The 19,627-nt window shown below is 53.6% G+C and overlaps 1 protein-coding gene across 2 annotated transcripts in view; it reads right to left on the reverse strand.

Annotated features, from left to right (window-relative positions):
• Ago2 (argonaute RISC catalytic component 2) overlaps nucleotides 1-19,627 on the reverse strand; it is a 70,263-nt gene that overhangs the window by 12,877 nt on the left and 37,759 nt on the right. For both annotated transcript variants that reach the window (XM_048802181.1, XM_015486517.2), the window contains 11 exons: nucleotides 19,478-19,565; nucleotides 17,996-18,143; nucleotides 17,186-17,305; nucleotides 16,928-17,050; nucleotides 14,873-15,006; nucleotides 12,884-13,068; nucleotides 11,448-11,607; nucleotides 7,155-7,245; nucleotides 4,817-5,011; nucleotides 2,830-2,964; nucleotides 226-327 (listed from right to left, as the gene is read on the reverse strand). In XM_048802181.1, the coding sequence (XP_048658138.1) occupies nucleotides 226-327; nucleotides 2,830-2,964; nucleotides 4,817-5,011; nucleotides 7,155-7,245; nucleotides 11,448-11,607; nucleotides 12,884-13,068; nucleotides 14,873-15,006; nucleotides 16,928-17,050; nucleotides 17,186-17,305; nucleotides 17,996-18,143; nucleotides 19,478-19,565 (1,481 nt within the window). The remainder of the gene's footprint in view (nucleotides 1-225; nucleotides 328-2,829; nucleotides 2,965-4,816; nucleotides 5,012-7,154; nucleotides 7,246-11,447; nucleotides 11,608-12,883; nucleotides 13,069-14,872; nucleotides 15,007-16,927; nucleotides 17,051-17,185; nucleotides 17,306-17,995; nucleotides 18,144-19,477; nucleotides 19,566-19,627) is intronic.

Raw genomic sequence — 19,627 nt, forward strand, 5'->3', positions numbered from 1 at the left:
TGTGGTTCTTTCCTTCCAAGCGTCTGACATGGCCACAGTCTCCTGGGTCCCAGGTTAACTACCCATCTCTCACAGCCAGAGTGTGAGCCAGGGATGGGAGGTGGGCAGACCCTTGTCCATGCCACTCCACCAGGTCCCAGGGCTGATCAGAGCACAGGAGTTGGCTGATTGTGTGATGACATTGCAAATATCCCAAACTGTGTGCACGGGGCCCTCCGTCCTCACCTGGATGCCGGCATGACTACATAGGTAGAAGTCAAACTCCGTTGGGTGGGTGATCTTCGTGTCCACAGTTGTGCCTGCTGGAATGTTCCCACTCTTCCCAACCTGCAGCAACATAAGAGCCTCATCAGACAGGGCACGGGGAGTAAGGAAGATAGTCCACACAGGCTTTCTGGCCAAAGCAAATCTTTATTATTTATTTTTTGTGGTGCTGGGGATTGAACCTAGGGCCTTATGCATGCAAGGCAAGCACTTAACCAACTGAGCCCCAGCCCCGTGACAAATTTTCAAACTGCTTAATGCGTGTGTTCAGAGGAGAGTGTGAAACTCCAGCCAGTATTAATAACTAGACTCGCTCTGTTTCTTCACCCTCACATCCTATAAGCTGCACAGGTCAAGTTCAGTCTTCACTGAACCATCTACTCTAAGAGGGTTTGGCACTGTTGGTGCCACTCTGATCTGGGGGGGCCCAGGGGTACTACCAGCAACATACTGAAGCAACATGCTATCAACATCCAAGCTGGGCGAGGACCCTCTGTGCAGGCTGGTGCCCAGCACGTCCACGTAGCACTCAAGGCAGGGAAGCAAAACCCTAAAAGCTGGTCAGGGCTCCCACGAGTGGCTGGCTCCTGGCCACCACTCGCAAGAGAGCAGTGCAGCCTTAGTAACTTAGACTCTGTCTTGAAATACAAAGGGTTAGGTATGTATGTGCAAGGGCAAGAACTGAGCCCAGGCCACCTCACTCAAGACCCTGGACCCTTAACCCCAGCACAATGCCTGCATCCCCACACCTGGGATTAGCAAGCCAGCCTCAGAATATAAACTAGTCCCCCCCCATTCCTGATCTCTGACATGGTAAAAGAGTTTTCCTTGAAGGTTTGATAAATCTTACCTGCAAAACTCTCACTACACTCATAAATACACCAAGTAACTTTGTGTGTTCTGTCACACTTAAGATGATCTGTTACTGAAGGTTTGGAGAAACTTGCTTGTGAAGCTCTCTGGGCCAATGCCTTAGAATGGTCATATAGCGATCACATAAAGGGTCACGCTCCTATGCTTAGACAATGCCCTGTTCCTTGTGGAGTCTTACTCGGTCTATTTTCAAAGAGGCAGGTTTTGATTTTAATCTCCTGTCTTGCTTCTTTACTTTGTACTTATTTTCCATTCTGGGAAGGGGGAGAGGGTGTAGGTGTTTCCAGGAATAGTTGCCTACGGAGCCTTCTTGCTTCCTGGCAACGGGGACCTGGGGACTGAGGAGAGGAAGGAGCCCAGCCCCCGAGCTCTGCAGCTCTCCCTCGACTCCTGGGTCCTGGGGTCTCTTCTTTCCATTCTGTCTTTATTCTCACTTTCTGTCATGGTTCTTGTTTTATACCCAATGCATCTAAGTCTCCAGGCTGCACTGTTTTAGCTATACCGCACAGGTCTGAAACGAAATCTTCTGGTTTTTGTTCATTTCTGAGTGCTCTGCAATTTCTATCTTCATTATATGTTTAATGCATGAGCTACTTAGCAGTAAATTGAAAGTTTCAAGTGTTCTTAAACTTCATTCCTACTGATTTGGAATTTAACTGTATAATGATCAAAACATAAGGCTTATTATACAAAACTTGAGGTATGGAAATGTGAGCGGCTCCTCTGTCCTGGTGGAAAGCCAGCTTTGTAGCCCTTCTGTGTGGCCCCAGGTGCTGTGGCAGGTCCTGTCCAGTTACGGTGCCTGGATCATCCTTTTCACTCTTGCAGTTTTCAGTTCTCATTTTTTCCCATTTCAACTTCTGATGAAATTCTGTCCGGTTTTGCTTCACTTTTTTTTTTTTTTTTTTTTTTTCCCATTCTTATATAATTTTAGGGCAGAGTACTGGGTACATTTAAGATCACAGATGCTCAATCTTGATAGTGAATTAGTCCTTTCATGAGACAAAATATCCCCTTTCCTCACTGTAACATTTACCTTTTGGTTCCTCCATTTACATCACAACATTGCTTCTTGCACTGGTGTGGCAGTAGGGCCACCAGGACTGAGCTGCAGTTAGTCTTCTTCAGCACCCAGTGCATCTAAACCACCCTGCTCTTGCCTGCTGTCACCAGTGTGAAGGCTGTGGTTCTCAGCCTGGGTCCTGCCCTCCTAGGCACTGTCTCTTTCATGGGCAGAGGCAGGACCATGTGTCCTATTAGGTGTGTGGAAGATGCTCTCAGCTATTCCCAACCCATGTGAGAGCTCCTCAGGACCACCTACCAGCACTTCCCAACAGTCCCACATGGGCCCGTGGCTGACTCCATCCTATCACACTCCACGCTTGCCCAGTCCACGGCTGTGTGTCCAACGGGTTCTCAGAATCATCTCTTTTGGTAATTTATGAGATAAATGACATTTTAAAACCAGACCTATCCCAGATCTGCGAGATTCAAGATAAAACTGCTCCCAAGGCAAAGAGAGCCATCCAGGACACTTGAGGCGGTTCCCAAGAAGCTCCTCAGAGCACAGTCTCCCCGGGCCTGGGGCAGCAGCTCCGAGTGGCTGGTAGGAGCTCTGTGAGGTGGCTCAGGATCCTGAAATGACCCACGCACATCCCCAGGGCATCACCAGGACACGCCAGGGGGGCTCACCCGCTCGTTCTTGTCAGTGCAGAAGAGCCGTGTGTGGTGCCTCTTCTGCACCACGATGAACGTAATCCCCGGCTGGTAGTCCTTTTCCAGCTTAATACAGGCCTCACGGATGGCCAGCAGCTCGTGGTGAAGGACCTGGAAGGGAGAGAGAGAGAGGCAGGTTTCAGGGTCGTTCTAGGCCTCGTGCTACTCGAAGTAAACATCTTAAAAATATGTGCCACTTAAACGCCTAGAGTCAAGCCTTCCAGCTCTGCTAGCGTGTGCCTGGGCACGCAACTTCCCTTGCGACTTCCTGCTTTCATTTATACAATAGAGCTAGGGACACCCAGGTTTCATGGCTAACTGGTTTTTAAGTTAGAAAATGCATGAAAATGATGACCACAGCACTTAGAACACTCTCAGTGCTCAGTAGACGGCACTCACACCCCTCAGGGCTGAGGCACTGCAGAGGACTTACAGCACTGAGAAAGTCGGTCGGTCATTAAGCTGCTGCTTTTTAAATACCTATCTAAATGGAAAAGGCAATGGCTTAGGAGTCAGACCGGAGTTTGAATCTGAGCTCTGCCACCAATTAGCCATGTGGAAAGCCACACATTCTGACCCCCAATCCTACCTGTAAAACTTGCATGCCCTATCTGAGTCCCGATGGGAAGACGGAAAATGATGGGCACAGCCTACGAACCAGGGCACTTTGAATTTCTGTTATTTTTTAGGGTCTTGCTGTTCTGTTCAGGCTGATCTTGAACTCCTGGATTCAAGCCATCCACCTGCCTCAGCCTTGTAGCTGGGATGACAGGTATGTGCCTCTGTGCCTGGCTACACTATAGATTTTAAGCAATAATCTCAATCAAAATACTCTATTACAATGTCTCAAGAACATAAGTTCTGGGTGCAGAAAACTCAGTTGTGGGATTCTGTAAGACAGAGTGCTCAGAGCCTAGGAAGGCAGATCCCCTCTCTACATGGGCATGGCACTGTGACATGGGGGGGGGAATGGCACTGTGACATGGGGGAAAAGGGCCAGGAGCTCAAGGGAGGGAGAAGAGTCCCTGCTGGGGGAGCCCAGGAGGTCTGTCAACACAACAGGACCCTGAGCTGTGAGGGCACAGAGGGAGCCACCAGCCAGGCTCTGCAGCAGCTCAGAAAGGCCACTTGGTCAAGAAGCAGAATCTGTTGCATCTGGAGCCTCTGAAGTGCACAAGGACAATTCCCCACCACTGAGTGGCCCCCACTGCCACCACTGCTTAACAACACACTTGCTTTGGGAGTGGAGAAACAGAAGTGCAACCAGCCCAAGCTGATGGGGAGAATCTCAGGGCCAGGACAGAGTTCTATTGCCACAGGCAGGGCACCTTGACTCAGCTCTGTTGGAGGCAGAATCAGGAGAATAAGGCCACTTCCATGCCCTCGCTCACCCCTGCATGTGAGGGCTTTCTTCCCCTTCCAGACCCTCTCTTACCCACTGGGCCCACCCATCTCTGTGCACCCACGGTGCCGGGGTCATGATGTTGCAGAGCCCCTTCTGCCGCATGCAGTTCTTATCCTGCTGCTGTGGTACCTACTCCAGCCTGTCTCTCACACTACAGACAGAAGGGTCACCAGATATAAGGTCTCTGTCGTGCAAAGACCTTGTTCCCCTGACAGCTCTTCATATCCTCCAAGGCAAAGTCCACACTTCTGGAAAGCATGGGCAGTGAGCTATGCTGCTGAACCCACCGCTGGCCAGGTGAGACCCTCACTCCCATGTCTCCAGGGCCCAAGCTCATACCCACTCCTTCTCCACTTCCTCTGCCCCGACTCTGCACCATGAGCCCGACTAGGGCCAGGGCCTGGACAATCCCGTGCCCTGCAGTCTCCACCACTCTGCCTTCCACACTCTGACCGCATCAACCTTGGGTAGAAAGCCACTGAGTCAGTCTGCATTAGTGTACTGGGGAATCTTAGACACCAGACAAAGATGGAGAAGCTCAAAGGGAGGATAGCCAACCTGCTGGAACTGGCCTTCGGAGACACCATCGCGGTAGAAGATGATGCGGGTGGGTTTGAAGCGTGTGGACTTGTAGAACTGGATGAGCAGCTCACGCACCATGGCCGCCAGGTCCTGAATGATCTCTTGCCGGTGCTGCTGCACACGCACAGTGGCGCAGTAGCGGTTGGGGTGCGCATCCATGCTGCCCACGACCTGTGGAAACATGCAGTGAGCATTTGGCAAGGTTTCCAGGCTCCCTCTTCTAGGTACGTGGTGGCGCTGGCCTGCAGGTGGGCAGAAGGGTCTCCACCTGGATGTCCCAATACAGCAAAGTGGAAGTGGTGTCCTTGCTTTCTCTGAAGGTTTGGCACCTGCTTTTCCAAAGAGCCCACTGCATTATCAACACACAGCAACCCAGATTTTGGTTCTCAGGAAAGGGGAACTCCCAAAGGCCAGAAGCTGTATGAGCCCAAGTATGAATGCCAACCAGAGGGAGACAGGGTGAGCAGGCGAGAGAGCAGAATGAGCCCATGGCGAGACTCAGGTTGTCTGGTCGGGGTACAGGGAGTGTCAGGGACAACGGGAACTCAGCCCTGTAGGAAAATGGACAGGCACTACCAGGACCTGCTCACCTCTGAGCTGGGAGGCAGGTTCCTTAAACTGGAAAGACCGAGGGAAAGCCTGTGCCCGTGGAAAGCAGGCTCCAGGAAGCCAGCTTCTCAGGAAACCCACGCAGGACAGCAGTCCCCGGGCCAGCCCCCGACGCCTTGCCTAGGTCCTGCCTTGGCCAAGATTTTCCTCTCAAACAAGTGAAAATAGACAGACCCTGAAATGTTAAGTTGGTATAAACAAATAAATTAACATAAAGAGAAATCTGTTTCTATTTATTGAGAATTTGGGGGTTGGGGTGAACACAGATTTCTGTTCCTGAAAACTTGAAAACATAACCCTCTAAACCCAGAGATAATATTCAACACTACACCACATCTGTCCAGAAGAACAAACACTAACAGGGACAGGTGAGGCAGGGAGATGGCAAGACCCAGAGCTGGAGCCTGCAGGCCCGCAGTGGGTGCAGAGCTCGGCCGGGGAAGCCCCGGGGGCCTCCTCTCTGGGCCCAGCTTCCTCCTCTGTAAACCTGAGCACAGCCAGCCACGCCGAGCAGAGGTGCTGAGCTGCTGCTCTCTGACCAAAGGAGGAAGGAGCCAAAGGCATCCAGCAAAGCGAGAAATGCTGCTCGCACGGGAAGTGCTGGGTCGCAGTTACTGGGCCAGGCAGCAGGAACTACCTTGCTTACATGACACTGATTTCATAAGGGGAGTGACAGCCAAGCACGATTTATGTGTGCTGCACACACATGTACCCAAGTACCATGGCAGCTCCCTTCCACCCACGGCTTACCTGGCTCCCCACATCCCTGAGACAGGGTCCTAGACCACAGTCCCTCCAGACTTATCAGATGATGCCGCATTTCCTTAGCTCCACGGGCCAGGCTCCGTGCTGGGGCTTAACTACACTGTCTCACAATAATCTTTAGAGATCCACAGTGGTTTCCTCACTTTACCCAAGAGAAAGCTCAGGAATGTTAAGCTTAACTGCTCAAAAGAAACAGACGCGAGCAGGCAGAGTCTGCAGTAGTCCAGGGCCGAGCTCAGCCTGTGCTTCTGTGATCCATCCAGGGCACCCTCTGCAGCTGTGCCCTGCCCAAAAGGAACCCACCTTCAGGGGCCTCAGCTCTCACTCCTGCCAGCAGCCCAGCACTTCTCTGAGGCAATTCGGCCAAGAAAGCCAGGGCACATGGCAGGGCTCTCAAGAACCCAAGGTGACACTGGGGGGGGTGAAACCCAGTGGCTCCAGACAATGACCAAAAAGAGACACCTGATGCTTTCTGATTTCCCCCACTGCTACGAGGCCAAGGCCCTCAGAAAAGATGGCTCTCAGGCAACCCCCTTTGCTCTCTGCACTCCAAAGCTTAAACCCTCACTATGAGTAAGGCATGGTTTGGTTCTCTTTTAAAATAAAGGCCACTGTAACAGCAACCCTAGACTCTCCTGAGAACAATCAGCGCTGCTAGGCAGCAGGACGGAGGCCCAGCTGAAGAGGGTGGAACGCCAGGTGGGCAGCCAGTCCACGTGCGTCTATGGACAGCACTGGTGCGTGCGACTGTTTCATGCCACCGTCAGTGTCCCCTTCAATCACCTATTCGCCATGAGGCCCTGAGGTTACCGAGCAGCTGGGCAAACCTCCATGCCCTTCAGCCATATGGCTGCAGAGACCACATGTGTCTTGGTGGTCTCTGCAGAGTCCTAAGCACCACGCCACCAACAGAGGCTCAGAGGAGAGCACTGACACTCACTGCGGCAATCGAAGGCTTCTTCCCGTCCCCCGCAGGTGGGTGAGTGACATCTGCTCCCAGAAAGATCACAGGCTGCTGGAACACTGGAGGCCTGCAGAAGTAAGTGGCATTGGAGGCCTGGATCTCTGACGGGGTCAGTTACCACCCTGCGACCTGTGCAGTCGGCAGAGCGGTCATGCTTTTGAGCAGAACCTTTACTTTAAAGGTCACAAAGAAACCTCACACATACGTAACATGAGGGCTGAAATATGCCTCAGAAGGACCCTGAGAAAGTGGAGCATGGGTGGAATGTACCCCAGACAAGACTGGCCAGGCACTGATGGCTGTTGAGGTCAGGTCAGACACATGAGGGTTCATTGTTCCTTATCTTCTTTGTGTTTACTTTAAAATTTCCAAAAAATTCCCCATGGCTTGGGCTAGGGACGTAGCCCAGTGGTAGAGTGCTTGCCTAGCATGTGGGAGGCTGTGGGTTCCATCCCTAGCACCAGAGGGGAGGGGAAGGGAGAGGGAGAAGATCCCATGGGTTGTTACTCAGGCTTGGTGCTGCTGCAGGGAGTCTCTCCACCCACGACTCTATTGTGGGAGAGGCTGCTCTGAGCACCGGAGGAGGCCCAGCAGCACTCTTAGCCTCCACTCACTCCTCCTGGGAAGCAATGTGCACAGGAGGGGTTGCTCTAGGGAGGGTTGTGCTGTCCGCTTTCAGGGATGCTACATGACCACAGAAGCTCATGCGTGTCCAGTACTTTCAGAGGGCTCCTCTCACACGGTAGCACTAGCAGCTGGCCCCATTACCATTTCCATGCTGACGGAGGAAATATCATGAGAGTGTAGAGACCTGTGTCACACCTTCGGCTGCATCCTGCCCTACAGCTAGAGACTGGGTTGGGTGTAAGAAAGGGTTCCGTTCCACCTGCGGTGGGTCTTAATCTGCCCTCTTCCAAACTGCATCAACTGCTTAGTCTCAGGACTCCCTTTTGGTGCCAGAAGGATGAGTGGGTATTGCCACAGAGAGAACTGAAGAACAGACACTCCTAGGCAGGGAGTGGCAGCCAGGAGAATCTGTCCCAGCCACCAGGGGGTGTGGAAGGTGGGTTCCTTGGCACACAGACACAAGCAAGGATGTGCTCCCCACCCAGCGCTGGCTCAGGACCTCCCATTTGCTCCTGGGCAGGTCTGCAGTCTCTGACCATACTCCTTAGCAGGCTGGCAGAAGGGATCCCGCCAGGGATGCTGGCCATTGGGACCTGCTCCCATCTCACTTTGGGTGTCCCTTGCTCAGCTACAGGGACAGCCATTAAGCCCAGCATGGCTGTGCATGCCCACCCCTGCACTTCCTCAGGATGCAGAAGGAGCTTCATACACATATGCCCCATGCCAGCTGCCTCAGCAGGTGGCTAGGGTCCCTCCAATCCCCACTGTAGTTCCCGCTGCACCTGGGGCACTGGCTGGCTGGGTGGGGGTTCCTGGCAGACCTCAGGCCGCTGTCTGCTGCCCCATTAAGGCCAGGCAATTCATAGGCACCTGCTTCCCACGGTGCCACATCACTTCCACTGCCAGGTACGGAGGCAGACGGCATGGAGAAAGCACACCCCACACTGTGAACTCTGGGGAGGCCCCCAAATGGCATCAGTCCCACTGACCAGGCTCTAGCACCAGCCAGCACCCCATGTGGCCTCACTATGCTCTGTCACACCAGAAGGCAGGAGCTGCGGGAAGCCACACCACAGGCCTTGACCACTCACTGTCAGGGCGCTTGGAGTGCAGGGCCAGCCTGTGACACCCTCATTCACACATGCAAATCACACAGAACAAGCAAAACCACACCTGTCCCAGCAACCTCGCCTCCTTGCAGCCAGCTCCCTGAATCTACTACCCTGTGACTGCCTCCCAGACGCCTGATGACCACCTTCCCACTGCCTGGCAGTCAGGTGCCTTGGCAAGGTCTCCAGGGACTGTCACCTCAGCTGGCCCAACAGACCTTCCTGTATCCAGAAATGCACTCAGGCCTAATCAAGCACGGCTCACTGCGGCCTTGCGACCCAGGACACACTTTCCCAGGCACCCAGAGACCGGGCCGCCTTTCCTCCCTGCTGTCTCCACTGCTGCCCCCAGGGCTGCGACACTGGCCCTCCCAGCACTCAGAAGCTCCCTCGAGGGATCTCCTCCAGCCTCCTGGCCTTGAACACCATCCAGGATTCCGGGATCTCATGGCCTCTGGGTATCAGACGCCTGCTTCCCACAGGCCACATCACATGACCCAGGGGCTCTGCAGAGGCCTGAGCAGCAAGCCTGGGCCCTCAGCTGTGAGCATGCGCTTGCCCTCTCGGGAACACCGCCGAGGGCTCTGAAGCCATCCTTGCTTCTTCCCTTTTGTTTCTTCCGTAAACACATACCTGCCTGCCAGTTCCAGGGTTCTCTCTTCAAAGCCACCCAGAGTCAGGGTGTTCCCTCTCCACATCTGCCTCCAGCCTGGCAGAGGCCAGTGGCCCCTCTATGCAGAGCCACAGGCAGCCTTCCAGAACACAGGTCAGGTGTGCCCCCGTAGCTGCAGCTTACCTCGCGGGCCCACCACTCTTGTAGCCTTTCAGCGAAACAACTACCATCGCTCCCTCAGCTCCCGTGTCAGGGCCCTGGAGGCCACGTCCTCTGCCAGATGCTCATCTGAGCTCATCCCCTGCCACTGTGATGCGGCTCACTGGCACACCAGGTGTGAGGTCCTCATAGCCATCACCCCTCCATTAAAGGGGTACAGATGAGGTCCCGGGGCTCTCTGTTTATGGCCTAAACTCCTTGCGCACAACAACCTCAGAGTCTGCTGGCTAACGGATCTACCTTTGGGGTTGCCAACTGCCCCTTGACGTGTCCTCATTTGTTCCCAGGAACTCGTGGGAGTGGAATGGCTCTCGCTCAGAGCTGGGAGCAAATTCAGGCAGAGGCCAGGTTCCTCCGCACCAACCTCCTCTCCCCAGCTGCGAGCATAACTCGGCAGTGCTTAGAGTGTGTGTCCCTGGCCACCACATCAGCAGTGCAGGGCAGAGTGGATTCTTGGGCCAGAAACATGACCTGCCGAGCCAGACACTGGCGAACCAGACCCACAGAGTGTCGCATGTTGGTGCTCTGGTGTGGCCCCAGAGTCATGTTTTGGAGATGTGGTCCCCAGTGCGAGGCTACTGAGAGGTGTGGCCTAGTAGAAGACGGTTAGGTCACTGGGGCATCACCCTGGGAAGGGACTAATGCCCATCTTGCTGGGATGAGTTAGTTACCATGAGAGACTTGTACAAACTTCTCCCGCCGTGTGACCCTCTCTATGCATGTGAGCATTCCCAACATGAAACCATCCACCAGGAAACCTCGGCAGAAGCCAGGGTTGGCACCTCACTCTTGGACCTCTACTGTACCTCTAAATAAACCTCTTTTCCTTCTAAACTTTGCAGCCTCAGGTATTTCCTTCTAACAACACAAAATGGAAGGAGACAATAACCTAACCCCAGGGCAGGCTGGAGGTTACACCTGGGCAGTGCTTATCAATGTCTGCCTCCACTTTTCACCATCATCTCTTTGACACTAGGACAGTCAGGTTCACTGAACTATTTCACTGTCTTCACCATTTTTCTGTCATTCCTATACTAAGACAAGGCCCTGGGACCTTAATGATAAGATCTCAACATCTGTCATCATAACTACCCCTTTCGTCTGTGCTGGAGGCCCTGGTTTCTGAGGAGGGGCACATGGTAAACTTGGTTCTGCAATTTAGTACCCAGGGCAACAAGCCAGCCCCAGGGGGCACTCGAGAAAGGCATAGCTGCATCACACCCGCCCCCAGCTCAGGGACATGCAGGCAGCTCGTTCTCAGCCACACTTCCTGGGCTGGCCTGGGATCCAGCAACAGTGATTCCTGTGTGGCACTTTTCAGACAGAAGTGCTCCAATCACAGCATCAAGTGCCGTCCTTCCCTGGCAGGGAGCCTCTGGTAGGAACTCCCGTGCAGACTCTAGAACATCCCGCTGCTCCAGGGTCCTGCAGGTGAACAGGGCACCCCTCTCCAGCCATTCCAAGTGTGCCCCCGCTGAGCCTCACTCACCTGCACAGATCCTAGCACAGGGAGGGGTGCCCACTCTGGCCCTGCACTTGCCCCCTGCATATACCCCTGGTCCTAGAGAGACTGTGTGTAGTCGGGCCCCATGTCCTCAGCACTGTCCAGGACAGCCCTCACCCAGGCACTTCTGCACACCATGCCCTGTCCCACCGAAAACCATCCACGCACCCAGCACACAGGCAGAAGGGCTGGCTCACCTGCCCTGGGGCAGCAGGATGTTGTTGACGCCCCCCAGCTTGACATTGATCTTCAGGCAGAGGTTGGACAGGGTCTGTGGTGTGGTTCTCTGCACGTTTTTCATCTGCACGCACTGTGTGGCCATCCCAAGTACTGTGTCGCCCACGCGCTTGACCTCAGCTGTGAGACACAAAGGGGCACACATCACAGATTCCACCAGTGCCCCTTCCTCTGTTGGCCTGAGGGCAGCAGCTGTCTCTAGCTCTCCAGCCCTTCAGCCCCGACCTGAACTGCGCTGGTGCAGTGTCCAACCACAGCACTCCTCTGGACATTTTTGGTCATGAGTGACTGCGGTCACCTATGTGACAGGATCTCTGGCAGGTGGAGGGGCCGAGGTTCTGGCCAAGTGCTCTTCAGCACTGCCGGGCACCTGTGCCAGGCTCACCCTCATTGGGAATGTGAAGCTGCATGGGCATATCTCATCCTTCCAGTCTGTGAACCAAGAGCACTTAAATGAGTTACCCAGGGCCAAGGGCAGGAAGATGAGGCACTGCTCAGCAGGACGACATCTTCTTATGGCACAGGCTTGAGTGCTTAGATATAAAAACACTCACACCTGGGAACCCCTGGCAAATGCAGATCTGACATCAGAGCTCTCCAGGCCCACAGGCCTCCACCCTGGACGCTTCCCCAGCAGGTGCTCCTGTGGCAGCTCTGAGGAAAGAGGACGCTCAGGGCAGCACCACAGCTTTCTTGTTACTGCTTTTCTGGAAGTTGGACTTGGAGGGGAGAAGCGTGGCTTTCACTTGTCTGTAAGTGGACTCCGACTAGACAGGGAGCCTTGCTAGGGACACCCACCAAGCCCCAGTGCTTCCCTGGGCCCTTCTGGGTTCCGCCCTGCTGCCAGAGGCTCTCCCAGGCTGTCCGCATGCTCTCCTGCTTCTGTCTGCATGCCCTGGCTTCTGGATGCAGGGCTGTATCTGACTTCTTTGTATTCTCCAGTGGCTGGGGCACCACAAACAAGGCTCAGGATACCATGGCCAGAAGAATGTGCAACTGTTCTTTGGCATAAAGGACTCTGACGTGGTTTAGAGGTGATAAAGCTAGGCTATGGCGGACACAGGAGCTGTTGGAGGCTTCCTGGGAGACACTGCAGAGCCAGGGAACCCCACTTCTCTGCCAGCACTCAAGTGGCATGGTGTACACAACTACCCTCCGGCCCAGTTATCGACTGTCTGGAGGTGCTGGCTCCCTAGTCCTGTGGCCTCAGATGGAGTAATGAGGCTGGCCCTGGCTGCCGGAGTGCAGTGGCCAGGAGCAACCTTCTTCCTCCGAGTCACGAATAAACTAGAGGCCAATGCTCCCCAGTGTGGCAAAACACAAGGGTGCTCAGGTTACAACCTACTCTTACAAAGGCCACCATGGCCCCTGAATCCAACAGTCACCAGATACCCACCATAGACTGGGGTCTTGCCAGGCAGGATGACCACCACCAGCTGCAGGCCAGCGTATGTATTCTTCAGGTGCCGGAACATGGGCTCCACACTGTCCGCCCCCTGGGCATATTTGCAGAAGCACGGCTGGCCCTGGATGGGCATTCCAGCATCTCTTGAGATCTTTCGAAGTTGCTCTGTGAAGGACCTGTGGAAGAAGGTCCATTTCATTAAAACACACAGCTAGTGGAAAAGAATTCATACCAACCAGAGGTCCTGAATAAAGAGCACAAGGTTCATGAAGCCAAAAGTACATTTACAGAGGTCAGAGTTAAGTTTTTAAATTAAGTCTCACACAGGGCCAGAATTCAAAGCAGTGTGTGCTGGAACATCAGCCCCTGAAAGAGCTGACATGAAACCATCCAGAGGCTACCAGAAAGGGACGACGGAGGCAGGGCCGAGACCAAGCAGGGACTCCAACTTGTACTCATGTCGCCTCTCGGGCCGACACTCCCAGGGTGCAGAGGTGTCCTTTCACAGGACGGTGCCAAGCTGCTGCTGCTCCGCTGTAGGCCAGGGCAGTCCCTGTGTCAGGTAAGAGCTTGGTTTCCCCACCAGAATGAAGGCACAGAGAGTACAGAAGACGACCCGTGCGCCGTCATCCTAGATTCGCCCATTATTCCTGGGGACACGGGCTGGACTTGAGACAACCATAACAGGAAAGAGAACAAGCCACAGCCAACGGGCCTGGAAGCTCAGCTGGGTGGGGCAGGGATCTACTACTTCTCTGTGGAGCTTAGGGATGAACCCTGCGTCATCTTCTACCATCAGGCGGAGGACAGTGTGCTCCAGCATAGCATGTCAGTGTCCAGTTCCCCACACGTCCTCCCTCTGCACTCTTATCTACATGTGACCATGCCTTAGCACCACGGAGCTCCAGGTGAAAGCCAGAGGAAGGGATGGAGGACCATGGACAGGTGGCACCCAGGCTCTCACCTGTCCCCAGAGTCCTCTGTGATTCCAGCCCATCCTGCCAGTAGTGCAGCCTCCGGGAGGTGATGGACTCTGGCCCTGGGTGGTTGCCTTGAGCTTTCAGAAGGCCCCTGGCTGGTCTGGTCAAGTTGTCAGCTATACTCATGGGCTTTGGGACTTCCCCCTTCTAACCCCCCCAGACGAGGAGAAGCACAACAGCACGAACCACAAAACTGTGTTTCCTGACACCAGGTCAGGACTGGTCCCTCCTAGTGCCCCTCTGCTGAGTGGTCCTGCACAGCACACAGCAAACGACCTAACGCTCTTGCTCCTCTCTCCCCTCTTGAGCAGGGAGGACGAAGACACTCCCAGCCTTGCCACCTCCTTATTTTACCACCAGCCCCGTCTTATTTTCTCAGTTTATAGATGTATCAAGTTAAAGTATTTTTAAAAAATTTAGTTCATGGATCCAACTTCCTCTTTTGTTTCTAATTTATTAATTTACTTATTTTGTTTTGTGAGACAGACACTTGCCAGGTTGCCCAGGCTGATTTCGAGGCTCAGTCTCCTGAGCAGCTGGGCTACAGGTATTGCCACTACACCAGGCTCGGTCTTGAGCCAATCGCCAGCCCATTTTAATATTTCTTTGAGACAAGGTCTTGCTAAGTTGCCAAGGCTGGCCTCAAACTTGCGGTGCTCCTGCCTTAGTCTCCCGGGTTATAGGGATTATAGATAGGTACGTCACTGTGCCTGCTCTGTCTACATTTTAAACTCACTCGGCAGGTATTGTCTGTAATCTGTACTACCTGCTCGTGCCCATGTTCACAGTGGTCCTGTGGGTAAGATGCACACCAAGAGGGCCGAAGCTCCTGATCCGGCTGCCGCACCATGTGTTCTGATAGGGAAAGCCTGACAAGCCCTGACATCGGGATCCTAGTAGACACCCTGCCGCCCGATCAGAGTCGATCTTCCAAGAAGTCATTTGATTACCACCCCCCACCCCAGAACCACTGCCAGGCATGTCTGGTTTTCAAGCTTACTTAAGATGGACTTCCGTGCACTGGCGCTGGGGGGCGAAGCAGGCAATGGCCCACACCTTGATCTCGATGCCTGTGTGGAACTGCTTGTTCCTCATGTCCCAGACACCCTGGACAGGGGTGGCAATTGCTTTGTTCTGCAAGCATCAAGAAGTGTAGAGTGAGAAACAATGGCGAACACATTCCCCTGATCAAGAATGACTTGAGGGCTGGGGTTATGGCCCAGCGGTTGAGCACTTGCTTAGCACATGCAAGGCCCTGGGTTCGATCCTCAGCACCACATAAAAATAAATAAAATAAAGGTACTGTGTCCAACTACAATTAAAAAATAAATATTAAAAAAAAAAAAAGAATGACTTGAGGGCAAAAACTTAACCCGTCTATTGTCTCCTGTCTCTCGCCCGCAGTGTCACAGGCAACCTGCACCTATCTGCAGAATGGGTGGACCACCGATGGTGGGTGTTTGGGGAGGAGCTGGATGACTAACAGGTGGATATGTGGCAGGTGGAGGGGAGACGGAGGCCGGGTGGGGTATGCATGGAGAGTTGTAGGAAGAATGGATGGGTGTGGGGTGTACGGAAGCTAAGCCAGGAGATCAGGAAGAGCCCAAATCTCCATCCACCTTCGTAAATAGCCTGGTGGGACACAAGTGTCTTGTGAGGACACAGCAAGGCTTCCTGCCATATGAAATGTGCCCCTGATGTCACCTCCTCTGCTATCAATGAGGATGCCAGAGAGGCAAACAAGTCTAAGGTCTGGGCTTGAAGTCTTCATTCCACCACCTGGCCGGCCCTGGGACCACCCTGGAGCCACCTGGAGGGAGACAGGTGCCGTTTATACAACGTCCAGGCTCTCAGCAGGAGGCCTGCTCAGAAGTCCTTTCAGGACAGGGAGCATCCTGTGGCCCGTGTTCAGCAGTGGAATACCACACAACCGTCACCAAGAATCAGAATCTCGTCTCATAACACAGATGACCTGTGAGCCCTCTGTGGGCTGTGAGAGTAAACAGGACAGTGACAAGAGGCAGGGCACAGAGTGTACTTGATAGGAACAAAAAGGCATGAAAAAATATATAATAACCCCTGGGTGGTTTTACCAATGAGAAAGATGACATCATGGTTTTCCTGGAGGGCAACTCTGGATTCACATACTAGCCTGCACCAGCAGCAAAAACAAAGTCCTGGTACAGATCTCAAAGACTACAGCTTGAAGTTTTAGTACGTAAAAAGGGAACAAAGACGGGTAGACTCCTCCCACAAGATCCATCGCTGTGGAGTAGGTAACTCTGGATGCTCAGGCCCAAAGGCCTAGGCATTGCCCCCAGGGCCATCACCCGGTCCCTGTCCAGAGGGCCCTGTCTAGAGAGTGCTCCGTGTTGTGCACCCCAGAGGAAATGAAGAGACTCTTCTTATGAGCCCTACCATGCTCAGTGGTCAAGATATCTTGGCACACACACTGACTACAGACACACACACAACAACAAAAAATCCAGGTTAAAACTTGCAAAAACTAAGTGCATGGTGGCCAGGCCTGTAAGTCTAGCGACTTGAGGGGCTGAAAGAAGAGGTCCACAAGTTAGAGGCCAGCTTGGGCAACTTAGTGAGCCTGTCTCAAAATAAAATTAAAAAGAAAAGGGCTGCAGGTGTGGCTCTGTGGTAGTGTAATGCCTGGCATATAAAAGGCCCTGGGTTCACTCCCTAGTAACAGGAAAAAAGGAAAAAAGACACACACACACACGCACACACACACACACGCACGCACACACACACAAAACAAACACCTAAGGTGCCATGCTTGCCACCAAATACCCATGAAGCAAAAGCTAAAGAACAGGAAACAGGATAAGCCTCTAGAGAAGAGTTCAGAACCAGAGAGCACTGATGACGGGAGGAATGACACGGGATTCTGAAGGCATCACGGACTATTCTGAAACCTTCCCCAAGGCCCCAGGGAAGTCAGGTCCTCGTGAGGTCTTTTCTCCTCATGGACAGCCAACAAGGCTCAGAGACTGCTGCTCCACAGCACCAGCAGACATGTCCCTGGCCCCTGTGCACCTACCCGGCCTCCGTAGAGGATGGAGGGTGGCTGTAGGACCCGCCCCGTCACATCAGTCATCTCGTCTTTCACCATGATTCCAAACTCACGGACATATGGGTCTGTGTTGAAACTTGCACTTCGCATCTTGAAAAGGGAAAGGAGAGAAAGCCTAGAGTCAGACAGGCCTCTGTTCTTTCCAGTGGCCACAACTGTCTAACGCACAGGAGGTCTCCTAGCCTTGGTGCCCACCCCAGGTCCAACCTCAGGACACATGCTCACCAATTTGCTGATCTCTTCTTGCCTATCGGGCGCTGACCGGGCAGTCGCTCTGATCATAGTTGAGGTCTGATTGTCGGTTAATTTTTTTATACATCTCTGTCCTGCTACTATGTTACAGACCTACAGAAGAGATGTGGAAAGGAGTCAGCACCTATGCTGTGTGCAGCCAGGAAGCAAAGGGGGTCTCAGCAGTGGAGGACAAGCACCCACACTGGAAGAGAGGTGCTGCAGGCCTTCTGGCTCACCACAGCAGCCACGCTGAGGAAACCCAGCACGGCACCACGGGCACCACGGGCACACGACGGCACCGACTCCAGCCTGCAAGGCACGTCGGGCTGGGGCCCCTCGAGAGTCCCCAGGCCATCTCAAATCCTCAGCAGTACCAACGTGAAGTGTGTGAACGTGAAACCAGCTGCACAAGGAAAGGTCTGGGGCAGCAAAGAAGCCAAGGCCCTGTGCAATCTGAAGACTGACGTGCAAGGATGAGTTAACGTGGCTTGTTGTGCAGTGTGGATCTTTCCCCAAGGAAAGCAGTTTCCAAGCGGCCTTACTCTGGATGGAAACTGAACACCTGGCGCGGGCATTCAGCACTGACTTCCTTCCTTCTGGGCACAGGCCCTAGAACTCATTCACCCACACACCAATCCCACTAGAGCTGCTGGTCCAGTTCCCGTAAAGGGAAACCAAGGTTCGGCAACATCCAATAACTCGCCCAGGGTACCATACACCAGACGATGACCAAGCTAGGACCGTGTTGTTCTTGAGATGGCCAGGCCTGGCCCAGTGCACTCTCTCCTCCAAGCCACTTGCCTCCAAGGGAAGGTAGGTGTGTTTCTGCTCCTGTCCGACTTGTAAACACGGGAGGTGGGGGTAGCGCAGAACCAGCTTGTGCCTGTCCTTGAAGTACTGGGCCACTGTGCATTCCACGGTCTGCCCACTCTCCTGCTGTAGGGGGAACCTGAGGGCAAAGAGGCGGCTCAGACAAGAACATCCTGGGATCCCTGGAGCAAGTGCTGGAGTCTGCATGTGCCCACCCAGGGCTGAGTCCTTGTGCTTGCTTTGCTGGGGTGATGTGTGGGAAGAAATGCTCAAGGATTTCTGGGAGTAGAAGGCAAGCCCTATCTCCTAGTTGACCTCAACTATTCCAGAGCCCACAATTCTCATTCTGTCTCCACCGGAGGAAAATAAAGAATATCCCCACACAAAGACACAACAGTCAGAAGTTAACCATATGTATACAGGAAAAAAATAATTCATGATAAACAAAGACAAATCTAGAAACCAAGGCCTGTGTGCTTCCCAAAAGACCACGGTGACTCTGAGAGGCACTCCTGTGTTCAGGCCCCAGCAAGCCCCACTGCTCATGTGTGCACTGCCCTATGTGTGGCTGAGGCAGGAGGAGATGCAGGGGACCAGGATGGGAGAGCCAGCTGATGTTCCCCACATTGGGGAGGGCAGCCCCACCAGGGGACAAGGCCACAAGGCACAGCTTTTCTGTGCTGACTCCTCTGCTCCATCTAGCATGCCCAGGCAATCTGCAGCCTCTGCCCAGACAGAGACGGCATTAGGCCGTCTCTTCCTTCTGTCTTCCTTCCGTCTCTGGCTGAGCTCCCCCTACTGCTCCATGTCAGTACCCCCAGGGCTGTGCCACAGGCTAGGGGTTTCCATACAAGACTACAAGACAAGACAAGGCCTCACTGGGCTCAGTAGACCCCAAGTAGGCACCGGGTCCAAACCCATCATCCCCCTGACACACAAACACATACTCAGGGCTGGGAGTGTAGCTCAGTGGTGGAGTACTTGCTTAGCACACGTGAGGCACTGAGTTTGATCCTCAACACCACATAAAAACAAACAAACAAATAAATAAAGGTACTGTGTCCATCTACAACTAAAAACAAAAGCAAAAACACCACATATTTAGCGGGCACAGCTCTGCATTCCTAGTCAGGCAATGGACAGCACAGGCATGGACACTGAAACATGTGGTCCACGTGAGGAGACAGCAGAAGACACACGCCAGGCAGCCAGATGGGGCAGAGTCTGGGCCTGGTGGCCCCGAGGGTCAGGACCGTGTCCACAGCGGCCCACTATTCCCAGCCCCACTTCTACAAGGAGCCCTGTCCACCACTACCCTTCACAGGTGGAATTCCACTATTTGAGTTTATTTTATCAGGTGAACTCTGGGATCTAAACAGCCATATCAAGTAGGGTACTGTCATGCAAAAGCAAAACAAATGAACCCCCTTAGGAGGACCAAGGCCCCAGAATTTGAAGGGGTAGCCATCTTACGTTTGGTGGCTGGCAGGCCGCCTGGTCACGTTGCAGACGCGGTACTTCCTCTTCATCTGCCCACAGTGCGTTATCTCCACCTTTAGACCTGGGGGACCAGCACAGACAGTGTGAGCATGCAGGCTGAACTCCCCTTTAGAGTCGGTTTTC

The sequence above is a fragment of the Marmota marmota genome, unplaced genomic scaffold (genome assembly GCF_001458135.2).
Source record: "Marmota marmota marmota unplaced genomic scaffold, marMar, whole genome shotgun sequence".
Classification (NCBI taxonomy): domain Eukaryota; kingdom Metazoa; phylum Chordata; class Mammalia; order Rodentia; family Sciuridae; genus Marmota; species Marmota marmota.